This window comes from Argiope bruennichi, chromosome 5, assembly GCF_947563725.1.
Source record: "Argiope bruennichi chromosome 5, qqArgBrue1.1, whole genome shotgun sequence".
NCBI classification, from domain to species: Eukaryota; Metazoa; Arthropoda; class Arachnida; order Araneae; family Araneidae; genus Argiope; species Argiope bruennichi.
Window position 1 is genome coordinate 120876359 of NC_079155.1, and position 13535 is coordinate 120889893.

General features: G+C 27.8%; 1 protein-coding gene across 1 annotated transcript in view; it reads right to left on the reverse strand.

The window, feature by feature from the left end:
- LOC129969430 (LIM domain transcription factor LMO4-B-like) overlaps positions 1 to 11316 on the reverse strand; it is a 41275-nt gene extending 29959 nt beyond the window's left edge. The window contains exons 1-2 of the mRNA XM_056083999.1: positions 11228 to 11316; positions 5327 to 5575 (exon numbers count right to left, since the gene is read on the reverse strand). Coding sequence (XP_055939974.1) covers positions 5327 to 5535 — 209 coding nt within the window. The 5' untranslated portion in view covers positions 5536 to 5575; positions 11228 to 11316. The remainder of the gene's footprint in view (positions 1 to 5326; positions 5576 to 11227) is intronic.
- Between the last annotated feature and the right edge of the window lie 2219 nt (positions 11317 to 13535).

Consider the following 13535-nt stretch of genomic DNA (forward strand, 5'->3'; position numbering starts at 1 on the left):
CGTTATTGCTTGTATAAATCAATTTAAAGAATATCTAGTCTATAAACAGTATCATGTAAGAGAAGAAATGCTTAAGTTGCAAATTGCATAAGTTGAGACAAGAACCATATGAAAAAGTTAGTACAGAGTATAGAAAAATTAATTCCTTAAATCCATTCCTTAACACTACTTGCATTTTGTGTTGTCATCGTTCTTGCAGCTGAAATTGATTTTAAATATTGACAGGAATAAACCATCAGATTTAGGTTCGAGGACTTTTCAGGCTATTCTAATTAACACAAGAGTACTGACAAGTTTTTTAAGAAAGTTGATTTCAGAAATTAAATTTGGAGACCAGAAATAATGCTTGCATTCACACTATTACCGAGAAAGAAATTTCTCTAATCTTATATAATCATTTCATTACATCACAAGCGTTATGACTATATTATAACTTAGCAGATATAAAGAATTCTAAATGATATTCTATTAACGAATTAATTATTTTGAAAACTGAAGGAACTGTTTTTTTAAATTACACTTTTAACTATCTTATGCAAAGAGAGAGAAAACCTTTTGATAGTTAAAATTTTTGATTTCAAGATGGAAATAAATTCATGTTTTAGACCTCTCCTAGATTGAAAAAAAATCATTTTTGGATTCACGTCTCTCTCCTAATTAGTTCATCAACAAGCAAGATGGCTGATATCTTGTCATCAGTTATATATTAGTATCAAATTTTAAATGGAATATGCCAAATTAGAAGCCTGTCTGTCTAACCGTGCTCGTAAATACAAAATTGAAACCTCTAAAATGGTATTAGCTAGATAGACGGAATTTTATACGTTGTATTATCATCGAATTCGAAGGCCGGCATATAATTTTGTACTAATAAATCTATCAATGTGTTGAATATCTATTTATCTGTACATCTTGGGTCCGAACATCCTTGCTACAAAATGCAAAAACTAAATAAACTAAATAAATGAAATTTAGATTGGGATCCTTGCACTAAATTTATTAATTTTTGTGAAAGTTCGGATGTCAGGATGAAATTCAAAACAAGTAATTTGATTTTTTTTTCATTTTACCATGAAGTCAAACATAAGATATGGAAGTATGTGGAAGCGGGAAATTTTCTTTGATTTCATATCAATCAATTCAAATGGGCACTAAAATTATTCAATACAATTTGTTCTGCTGATATTGTGTCATAAGAATTCAGCATATGCATTATAGAACAGCACTATGTAGATTGCTTGAAAATAGAGTTTATTGTTTAAAGAGATGTAACAAACGGAATTTACAGTATCTCTTTATATATAAAACGTAACGTAAGTAGTACAAATATTGTTCTTATTGCTTATTGCTGAATAGCAAGAAAAAAATATACAAATCAGACTGTTTCATCAAATGTTTTTACAGTTGATTCAATGTTTCGTTAATCAATGAAATTACAAAATGTTATTAGACATATTTTGGAGAGGACTAGCATTCCATTAATTCAGAAGAAATAAGATGTAAAAGAAATAGGCTTGAAACAAAAAAATTAACACTCGCTAAAATAGATTTGATCGTCACCAGATGGATAACTTATATGACTTAACTATTCCATATTAATCGCTTATAAAGTTCAATAATCTAGGCGAACAATCTGGTTGACAAAGACGGCTAGTTTATTTTAATAGCTAATGCTTGTAATTTTTGATTACTGAAATTCAAACATTTATCGGCATTTATTCTGTCATCAAAGCTTCTAAAAACAAGTTTCTTGGGTATTATTTAACATAATTCTAAACAAAGCAAATTCCTTATATTAGGGAATTATTAGGAATTATTCCTTAATATTAGGGAATCGTTATTTATTTTTCTTGAATTGAGTAGAATGTTTTAAGAATATGTAACAAAGATCGAATGCCGAAGTCATATTTCTTGATATATTTATACATTAGATACATAAAATTCTTCTGTTTTCATAGAAATATTATTTTCCTAAGAAATAAAGAAAAATGAAAATTAATTCCGGATTATTTAAGTTAAATTTACTCCGGAATTTATCTTAAAATATTGACATTCGTTTAAAAAAACTTTGTCTATAATTACTAGAATAAATAGGTTAAATGACATTTTGGATACTTTCAACAAACATATAATGAACATAATTTTCATTTGCAGAATAATCGTGAAAAGAGGTTTTATTTCAACTAAATTCTATTCAAGAATTCCCTCGAATAAATTTTTTTTATTTAGTTGATTTTTATAAGTTTCCTATATAAAAACTCCTATATAAAAATGAAGTTGTTTAATTGCTTGATAATACTTTTAATCAAAAAGTTTTCGAAGAATTAAACATGCAATAATTATTAATTATATTTTTATACAAAAGGACAACACAGAGTGACCAAAAAAAAGTAAACAAGCTTTTTTTAGAAATCAAAAACTTTTTTATAAACTGTCGTCTATTCATATTTACATTGCTTAAAATTTAACAAGAACATACTTGATTTTATTTTTACATGTATTCTTATTTAAACGCTAAATATTCATTAAAAGCATGCTTAATTTTATTTTCGCATGTATAAAATATTCCAAAATATATATTTTATATTTTAGAATCAATAATTTATTTTTTAGATTAAGGAAAGATATAAAAGATGAAGATAATTCAGTTTCAAGAAAGATGTATATATCAACAAAAACAAAGAAAATATTTTTAAATTTTCCATTTTGCATCTATACTTATAAAAGGAAACGTTTTCGTGTGTATCGACACTATTCAAACGACTCTATCGCACTTACAGTTATGGAATTTGGCACACTGATATTAATGCGACTCAATGCACATAAAAATAATATATTTTTATTTTGAATTATTAGGACTTTTGAAATTTAATGCAGAAATTTTTTTTTAATATTTTATGTTGTTCTGAGAATAAGGCAAGTGTACAGTACCATATTTTTTATCCATCTTTAAAAAATTTAACTGACTTGTTGGCCATCTGGTATAACCACAATTATCTCCAAAGTAATATTCGTTTTTGGCGAAACATCCGTATTATTTAGCTGTATTAGTTCCGTATTGTTTTCGGTAATTATTTGCAACATATACCCATGTTTCGTTTCTGATTATTGAGAAAATATTGACTTTGTATTGAATGTAACAAACAATTGCCGTTTTAAGGGAATTTGTTTGAATTAATATAATTTACTGAATTTTGACATATTAAAAAAAAACTAATTAGTTTTCTCAAAACATACTAAGAAAACTAAAAGACCTGCATTCAACATTGTTATCGTGTTTAATTTTTTTGATGCTATTATCAGAATATTTCTCCTTGTTTTAACACAAGAACCGTCACAATAACTTTTATTGTTGGTTTTGAATTGATGAATTCAAAAAATGAAATTCAACTTGAATTTTTCCTGAGAGGTGAAAGATTTTCATCGTAGTTTTTCTATAGTGGTATAAAATTTACTTCCTTCGCAGCAGATACGAAATATATTACGAGAAATGTTAATAGTCGATATCTTCACTGAGCATTGGCAAATGACATAATAAATGTGTGAACTTTTATTAAAAATCTATAAATGAAACTGAAATTTTTTTATTTACATAATATGTTATAATATATATCAGTTTCAAAGTTTAAATTGATCAACATAAAAAGTTTTCCAGATTTTTTTTTCTTCTTCAGATTAATATCGCATTTGAAATCATTTATAATCACTCTGATTTCAGCATTTCATTTGGTTTACAAATGAATATTCTGATAAATGTTAACGATTTATTGGCACAGAAATCAATTTGTCACTCGGTTGAATAGCTTTAATTAAAAATAACTCAAATAACCTGGAGTATTTTAAGTGACGTACAAAGAATTTGTTACCTTATCTTAAGCTAAATCTTTATTCCATTTTCGGGCGCGAACCTATCTTTTTCCAAAAATCAAGGAACTAGATTTACCCAATTTAAATTCGAATTGCATCATTTTAAGAAAAGAGTTTTATCTCAATGGCTCTTTTATAAAAGTTATTTCATTTTCAATTATTTATTCGGATGATTATCCATGTTCGAATTATTCGGATGTTTAATGTTGTTGTAAAGAAAAGATAAATATGTAAAATTTTTATAATTTACTATTTTGACTTCATTTTCATAATTTAATTTTATATCGCATTTTATTTGGAAATTATCATGTCACGGCCAACACCATGTCGATAAAATTAGTTTAATTATTTTGTTTTCACACACACAAAAAAAAGAATTTAAGAATAATAAAAATGTACTTCTTCAAACACCAGCGGGAATTATCTTCCGAATACTTACTCACCAAACGTATACTCTCTAATAAGTGGTGTTATCCCATACAAAGCCTTGCATGGCATCCACGTACAATAATTATGAAATATTAGCATTTTTACTGAACCTATTGTTGATCCTTGGCGAGTTTTTTTTGGCGATTAATCCCTGGCATAAGTTTAATAGTATCCAAAGTCGAATTTGTATTTTAGATGAGTTTTACCCCATCAAATGAAACAAAAATTTGGCACAGCACTACATTTGTAGTTACAAAATCGCACACCAAATTTGATATATTTAAGTTGTCGAATTATCGCGTTGATATTTTTTTGAAAGTACAGACAGACTGACGTTCTATTATTGGATTTGGCTCAAAATTTGATTGGTGTCTACACTCTAGATGCTAAATCATTGTATCAAATTTTATCTGTCTAGTTCTCTTTGTTTTATATTATAGTGTTAACTTAAATTACAAAAGCAAGACAAACTGACTTTCTCAGACTGGATTTTGCTCAAAATCTGACAGAAATATATAAATGTATATAAAGATCGCATACCACATGCCATCCATCGTGCTCAAAGAGATTTTGAATTATCTCTTGTCACAGACAGATAGACATACTTTTCCAAAAATGTACTTTTCGAACTCAGATTGGTCTAAAACGTGGAGATTCGTCAAAATCTCGATTGCAAATTTTTTTTTAACGATTGCAATAAGTATACGAGAAAGTAAAACGTGAGAAAATTTTCTATTCTTAATAATTTTGTTACTAAGTAATGATAAAGATTTTATATTCACTATGTTTATAGAAATTTAAAATTCTGAATTTTTATTTTTATTGTAATATGTTTAATCGATGCATATTTATATAGCTAAATGAATGGTGAACTTTGTTTAGTGATATATTTAATTTAATAAGAAAAAATTGGATTTTCTTAATCCCGTAAGATGATTTTTAAAAGCTTAAGAATTTTTAATAGTTCAAACAGTTTGTACAATATCGATATTTAGAATTTTTATTAGAGTACCTTCGTATTATCACTTACCTCAGGTAATCATCTCTACAGAGTATGAGTCCGGCTCTTGTGTAACACGATGCTCCAGCATCCGCTAGCGTGATCCGGCAAATACTGCACTTCAAACACGCCGTGTGCCAGTACCTATCCAGAGCATATAGGAGGTACTTGTCCCGAATTGTCTCGCCGCAGTCCCAGCAATATTGAGACAATGTTTTCTTCCTGTACTGGGTGTCCATCGAGAGAAAACTGCCCACTTCTTTTACAGCATTAGAAATTCTGTGAAACAGAATAAAAAAATTTTTGCAAGCAAATCTCTCTTTGTATAAAAAAAAATGTATGTGACAAAGAAAAAAAGAAATTGATCGTATTACTTATTAACCAATTGCAACAGTCAAATGTGCGCCCTAAGAACGAACTCTACACGAACGCTTTTACAGCTGTATTTAAATGAATCTCTCTTTTAGCTATTTAATGGAGCCACAAATTAATAGAAATTCTCCAGAGAGGACTCCTCTGTTTTTCTAGAAAGAAATGTCACTAAAAACTCCTTTCAGTTGTGAAAAAAAATTAGAATTATAGAAATAGGTGTATGCTAAAGTTTAATTCAGCTTTGAAAATAGGCTAGGATTAAAATAGGCTTAACTGACACTAAATGAATAATCGATAAGACAAAGAAATTGATATTTAACGTCAAAACTATTATCACACAAAAATGGTTTTTGCATTATCTAAAAATTAAAAAAAAATATTTTTAATGATATCAATTTTTTTTCAATTCAATGTTTTAAAAATAATTTGGTACACAATCGCTTTTTAAAGTTGTGATAAAGTTCAAACTCCTTTATCAAAACTCCCAATCTCATACTTTTACCAATGTTAAAATATTTAAAAATTGCTTTCCTTGGACATTAACACCGAAAAATGATTTTCACTTTCGATTTTGTTACATCTCATATACATTTTTTTTAATTTACACTCACAGCAGTTTACAGCAGACAGATTCAATTAAAATCATGTCTTTCAGGCGTTTCAAACAGCACTGAAAACTTAACGGTGCACTCCATTTAAATGACGATTAACACCTTAAAGAGTTAATGACCTGGAAGAAACTGCCTGCCAAAGACAGCTAGTGTCCATAAAATTATGTAGGTTTTTTTAAAAAATCAGTTACATATATAAATTTTATTTGATTATGAATGGAAAAAATTCTTAAATATAGTCTTCTATAAATTCTTAAGCGCATTAATGTCATGTAGAGATTTCCTTCTTTTTCTGAAATGTGCAATATTATAAGAATCTGTTTGAATATTCAAATATATAATAAATCACTCCCTCTTTGGGAAATTTTTCCTTGCTCTCTTTAAGAAATAATATCCTAGTACACAAACAGCACTTTGTCCTAGGTTGACATAGACAGCCCATATCTGAGTATTTTGAACTTCAACAGAATAAAATTCTCTACATCATGACGAATGGACCATGACGCTTAAGAAATGATATCACACATAACAACTTGAACATTACATTAAAGATTGTATCCAGAAGATGCCTAAGAATTTTTTCGATCAAATCAGGAATCTTAATTAGCAATTATCGAACATTCTTTGATAATAATGAGGGAAACATGCATACTTGCATGAAACTACCAAATGGTCCCTTACTCTAAAACCACTTTAATTCGATGCAATCTGAAATTAAAATCTTATACAGAAATTCTTTGAACTGAAATATCGAAATTAGTTAAACTTTTCCCAACTCACTGTGAAGAGGGTTTTGTAGAAATTTGAAATGCTGTTCAGTTAAATTTCTGATCTTTTCAGAAAGTCTCGCTGTTCATTCAGTAGCTTAACCAAAATGTCACTCATCAAAATCAGTACTGTAATACCCCAATTTAATTATCAAATTCTATTACTTTTCTTGCTTTTTTCTTCTTCTTTTCCTTCCATCTTTCGCTCATCCAATTAGTTATATAACTCAAAGTTATAGTCACCGAGGGAGCAGGATGGCGTTTTGTTATATAGTAGGTTTGAATTGAAGAAAAGAGACCTGGAACTAGTATCGACACTCAGAAGCATATTTAAGTCAAGTAAATTGATAAATAAGCAATCGTTTCGTTGAAAATAGTTTTATTTTTTCGATGATTATTTCCTCAGATTGCAAAATCTTATGATGCTTGAATTATAAATTGACATCTGTAAATAAGAAAATGTCAATTTAGGCTATGTTTTCTATGTTAAAAGGCTATGTTTTCATTTTTTTCCAAATGAAATATTTTATTCTTTATTCAAAGGAACTGTAAAAACGTTGGATTCAATACATCTAAAGATAGGTTAAGTATCACAGTTAATAATAATGACAAAAAAAACTTAAAAAGTTTATGATTTATTTTTAAAAAATTCCAAAAATATCTAAAGAAAAAGTAAATTTCTGCTTATATTTCCAACTTTTAGCTGCAAATGAAGTAATAAATAATAAATTAAATTTTGAAATAAATTCTAATTTTCATTCTCTTTCTTTGAGACTTCAGATCGAAATAAGAGTTCGGTGAAAAAAACATACGTATATGAAGAAGAATTATTTCCTTCAAAATAAGAAAATGATATTACATTCAATGAGAAAAAATTAATGTGATAAAATAACTTTCATTTATTAACGTGAAATTTATTGTTGTTGTTAGTTTTGTGTATGTTACCATTAAAGTGTATAATTTAGTTATTTCAAGAAAAACCGATCATATTCTATGAAATAACAGATACCATACATTGGCGATAACACAGACACTAAAAAATTAAAATCAAGGAGAAACAGAAAAAAAAAATCAAAAATTAATTTCTAATATAATGAAAACAATATTTTTATTGTCATTTTTTAAAGAATAAATAATATCATTACTGTATTTATCCAACCTTCAAAAACTGGAACTCCATCAAGATAAAGTAAAGAAACATACGTCTAAATCCAAAATTAAAGTTTATGGAAACAGAAATCAAAAACTGGTACCATTTAATCCAATTTTTTTTAATAATAACATTCTTTTTCTATAATAACATTCTTTATAATAACATTTTTTCATTCATTCTCTAGAATCCATGAATTTTTGCAGGTTTGATCTACAGCGAAGAGCAATTGAACATTGTTAATGGAAAATTGTAGAAAACGATTGAGAACGACTCTATAAAATAAATGAATAATACATGAAGTAATTATGGAAATAAAAAAATATATTTATATTATAATTAAGGACAAGCGAACTCAAATACAGCATTTAAAATTTTTTTATAAAACTCTGATTTAAGACAGAACCATTAAAAATGAGTAAACAGCCTCCGTAGTTCAGAATTTTTACAGTATTTAAAAATTTTAGATAATCTACACGCCACATAATCAGATATCAAATAATATAATTTCATTAAGTTAGTGGATTTATAGAAAGTCCATTTATAGTAGCTAAATTAAGGACTATGTCCTTCAGAATAAATTCGCTTTAAATATTTCATTTTATTTTTTCAAGTAATGTATAGTTTTGTATTATTTATAAATTTAAATTTATTGATTAATTTATACATTACTAAATATCCATTAAACTAAAAATCAAAATATTTTCAGCACTTAAAGAGAAATTTATCAAGTTTGTTCAATTAACAGTTTATCAAGTTTGATGGACAATTGACTCTATAATTTCATGCATAAATTTCAAGGTAGAGTCAAAAATACCGTTCTAGCATTTAAAAAAAATCATTATTTCGAAAAGCATTACAGATCTATTGATTTTAGTTGAAGAATTATTAACATTAACACAACATGCTTTTCTCTCATAATTAGTTAATCTTCAGAATTGCCTTTTTTAGAATTTCATTTTACGATTTCTGATTACTCTTAATTTTTTTGCAGCATTTTCTTTTTGTATACGAACTGACATGTGAACATTTAATGTATTTTTGATGCTGCTTATCAGTTTACGTGATAAAATGCTCAGGATAACGAGAAATGGAAGTTTTTCAATATTTTAAAATTAGTTTACCGAGAACCTACCTAATAATCGGACAGTTAATATAATAATATTAATTATTCAGTTTTTATGAAGGTTAAGTCTGGAAACTCGATTCGGTTTAGCAAATTCTATTTTGCTCACAGACTTTAATTGCTATGGCATAATAATTAATTTTTGTTAAATTCTACAGATAAACTGAACACGGTTAAGAAAAAAATAAAAAATCTAGAAAAACTGAAAGTAGTCTATGTTGCTGTTAAAATGATTTGTTTTATATGTTTGATTAAAAAGTTATCATTAATATAATATATTTAGATAATCTAGAATGCAGAATTATTAACATATTTTTTTTGGATTTGCTTTTCTTATATGTTAGTAAATTATTATATTTTTTAAAGGCAGAAAATTTTGGAATAATAAGTAATTTTGGCAATAAAAATAGTTTATATAAATTCTTCCGTTTTTTTAAAAAAAAGATGCAAAATTTTCTTTAGTATATTCTGGAAAAATAGTTAAAAGAAATTTATCTAGGAGAAAAATAAATAAATAAAAAATCAAATTAAACGAATTTGAATTATGAAATTTTCATTTTTTGTAACAGTATTCAAGGAGGTTGCAAAGACAGCTTAAAAGGATATAGTTACAATTCATGGCGGTTTAAATCCCACTTAGTCTAACAAACCTTGCTAAATCCAAGAGACAGTTGCTAATGGTGAAGGATACGTGTGATATCCTATGTTAGTTAAATCGATCTTAGAGCCTTTTAGGTTGACTTAGCTTTAATTGAGTGATAGTTTTCACCCTGGATGAATTTTAGGAGTAAGTGGCTCACATTTGTGTGTCATTAGAAAGAAAACCAGAAAAATGTTTGAGATGTGTATTCCATTGTTTAAAAGACAATTATAAGACAATCATTATTTTTGAAAAATGGAGTTTAAGAGCACGGCCAAGGGATAAAACATCTGAGCTGAAATAATAACATACCTTAAACTACAAAGTCACTAATGCAGTTTATAGTCTTTTAAGCAGGCACGAACTTTTTTCTCCTCTCCTAAAAATTAAGGTTTGCTTCTTTTATCTTTCAATAAAATAATAATAATTTAATAAATGTTAGTTATTTGACACGTGCACTTTCATCTGGAAATTAAGGTCTTGTACATACCAGAAGTTAGTTTAAAGATAGATAAGAAATATGAAGATCCAGGCTGGAAAGCCCTTAAATAGTGTTGTTACACTATCCGATTATATTTTAAACACACACACACACACACACACACACACACACACACACACACACACACACACACACACACACACACACACACACACACACATTCTATAAACACAAAGAATACTTTTTAATGTGGAAAATTACTACATTATGATTATAATTACATTTTTTGACAATTTTTATACGCTTTGTAGCTTTTAGCACTGTAGATTACAAAAGTTCTTTTTTTAAAATGATTAAACTTTTTTTCCCTCAATGTTTATTAAATTTCTAAACCAAAGTTTGCCTGAGCATTCTAAAAACAAATCTTTTAGATTATATCATTATTTTATTTATTAAAATTTTTGATCAGAATATGAAACAAATAAATTTTAACATTACCATTATCCGTGTAAAAAAGTATTTAATCACCCGAAGACAAAACTTTAGTTTTGAAACAATTGCAGTTTAAATAATTTTAAATTCTCGAGGCAAAAAAATCCCTCATGTTTACAGAAATGCATGGAATCTAAATTAGATGAATAATAAATATTTTTGTATAAATAAATTTCAATAAAGCGTAAATAAATTCCAATGCTAAGTTAAAGAAGCGCGAAATATTCCAAACGAAATTTGTGTCTTCTTCGAAGAAAACATATTTGCAACAAAGTCAAACATAGTGAGTGCTTCGCCAAGCACAAAAATAGGAAACCTCCTTCGAACGTACCTTAATAGAATTCCAATTTCGAAGTCCCACGTCAAACTTATTGGATATTTGGGAGCAGAGAATATTGGCTTTCCGCTCGCTCAGCTTCCAACTTATTTCTGACTCATCCGACTTGCCGTTTTCATTTAGTTGTACATATAAAAGCGCCATCTGTCTTTACTTCTACGCAACTCAAATAGAGCTTGCTTTATTAATGTTCTAAACGTTGTTTTTCAAACCGTTTTCCTGAGAAAATCGAAATTAGAAGTCTGAGATTTACTGTTTTTATTTGAATTATAAAGTTTCACTTTACATTGTAATCTCAGAAATTTTCGAAGTAAAGTTTGAGGACTTCAATTAAATAAAGTAATCTAAAATTAGAGAAAATACTATAGTTATTTCGTTTCATAACATTTATATAAAGATAATTTTTATTTATTAATTTAAGCTTTATCGTGAGGCAAATTAATTTCGAACTTTAATTCTACTAGCATCGAATCGCAATGTATGCAAAAATAATAATTTTTAAAAAATATCTGCTGCAATTAATGATGAAGATGCTTTTTTTTCTATAATAAAATGCGATTGCAATCTGATCATAGTAATAATTGCTTTTATATGACTAATTATAGTAATTTCTGATCAAATTGAGTGGGAGATTTATGATAGAACTTTGGGAAAGAGACAGATAAACGTAAGACTACCTGTTCTAGCTTTCAAAGATCTTTTGACTATTTAGGCTCTCTGCTTGAGGATTTGGAAATGAATATTCAGTTAAGAAAATGTATTATTTCATATTATACGAATTATAAGTAATTTATGTAATAATAAATAGTAACATGGATTATCCGCAACTTATATCCTCCCCTTCTCCTCAGATTGTAGTCTTTTAATTTTTATTACTTACTTTAAGGAATTCTTTTTTTCTATTGGTTTCTCAGTTCGTCACAGATTTTATAATGACTTAACAAAATGTTATAATAATTTTATTATGTCATTAAAAGTTAAAAGGGTTGTGCAAGCGAGTGTGTGAGTGTCATCTTCATATGAGAAATCAGACTTCTGCCCTCGGGTGTTCAGGGGTTTTTATCTTCAGAAGCTACAGCACCCCTCCCCCCTTTCGGTTATAACGAGGACACGATATCATCACGTTATAAATATTTCATTATCAAATCTCAGCACTGAAATAATTATTATCGTTCATTCTTTCTAAATGCTTTCTTCAATCTATCACTAATGTAAACAACATCATTATTCAAATAACATAAATAATAAAAGCTTTTTTTCCTTCTTGGTTTCCATTTCATAAAACATGAAGAGTTATAAATGCGCAAAACAATAAAAAATGCATAAATCGGATTATATTATTGTTTTTGACGAGTTGATATTCGATTTCATTACAAATGACGAATAGAGATTATTCCGCTGAATACATCCTTAATTTAATCCTAACAAACAGACTAGTTGTACAACAAAACCTAATCTTTTTAGGTTTTGTTGTACAACTAGTCTGTTGTACAATATTTTGTGCAGTTTTCGCACACATTTCGCGCACTTTCCTTTTTATTACCGAAAGCCTTGGTTTCGGTTTATTATGGCAAAAAAAAACACCGCGATTTGTCAAGAGGAAGAATGTGCTCATATTATGATGAACCAATAATCTAAAAAGGTAGAAAAAATGACTACGTTAGGACTTTATTTTTTGTGAATTTTTTCAAAGTTAGGCTTAGAGACACAAAAGCCCCATTCTGTCGGATGATTACTTTCGTGTACGCTCCGTCGCGTGCATGCGTCTAGGATAGAAGTCTCCCGTCCTGATAGGGTTAATCAGGTAAAGTCTTAAAACACTTGTCTTAAAAATGTCATTACGAATAAAATACGTTGGGAAAATAATCCTAAATGGAAGACAATGACAGTTAAATTGTTTTTTTCCAATTGGGATGAGTTAGGATTAGGAAAGTTATACCAGATTTTTCAGCAATAAATCGAACGAGTCTTTAAAATTGCATAGCCTTTAACTATCAATTCATTATTTTACTTTCTCGTATGAAAAGTGTAGAGAAAATATTATAATCGCCAAAAAATTCAAACTCAAGATATTGACTAATAAGCGTTTAGATTTTTCTGAATTCAAAAAGCATATATTTGGAAAATGTCAGTCTGTTACAAAGATAACTCAAAAAAGTTTAGAGCTACTCGGTTACGAAATTTAGTATACGGTCATTACACAAAATTTATAAATTTCTATAAAATTTTGAGCAGAATCCATTCTGAAAAAGCCTATCTGTCAGGCTGTATGAGTATAAGTTAACATGCTAACTATAAAATG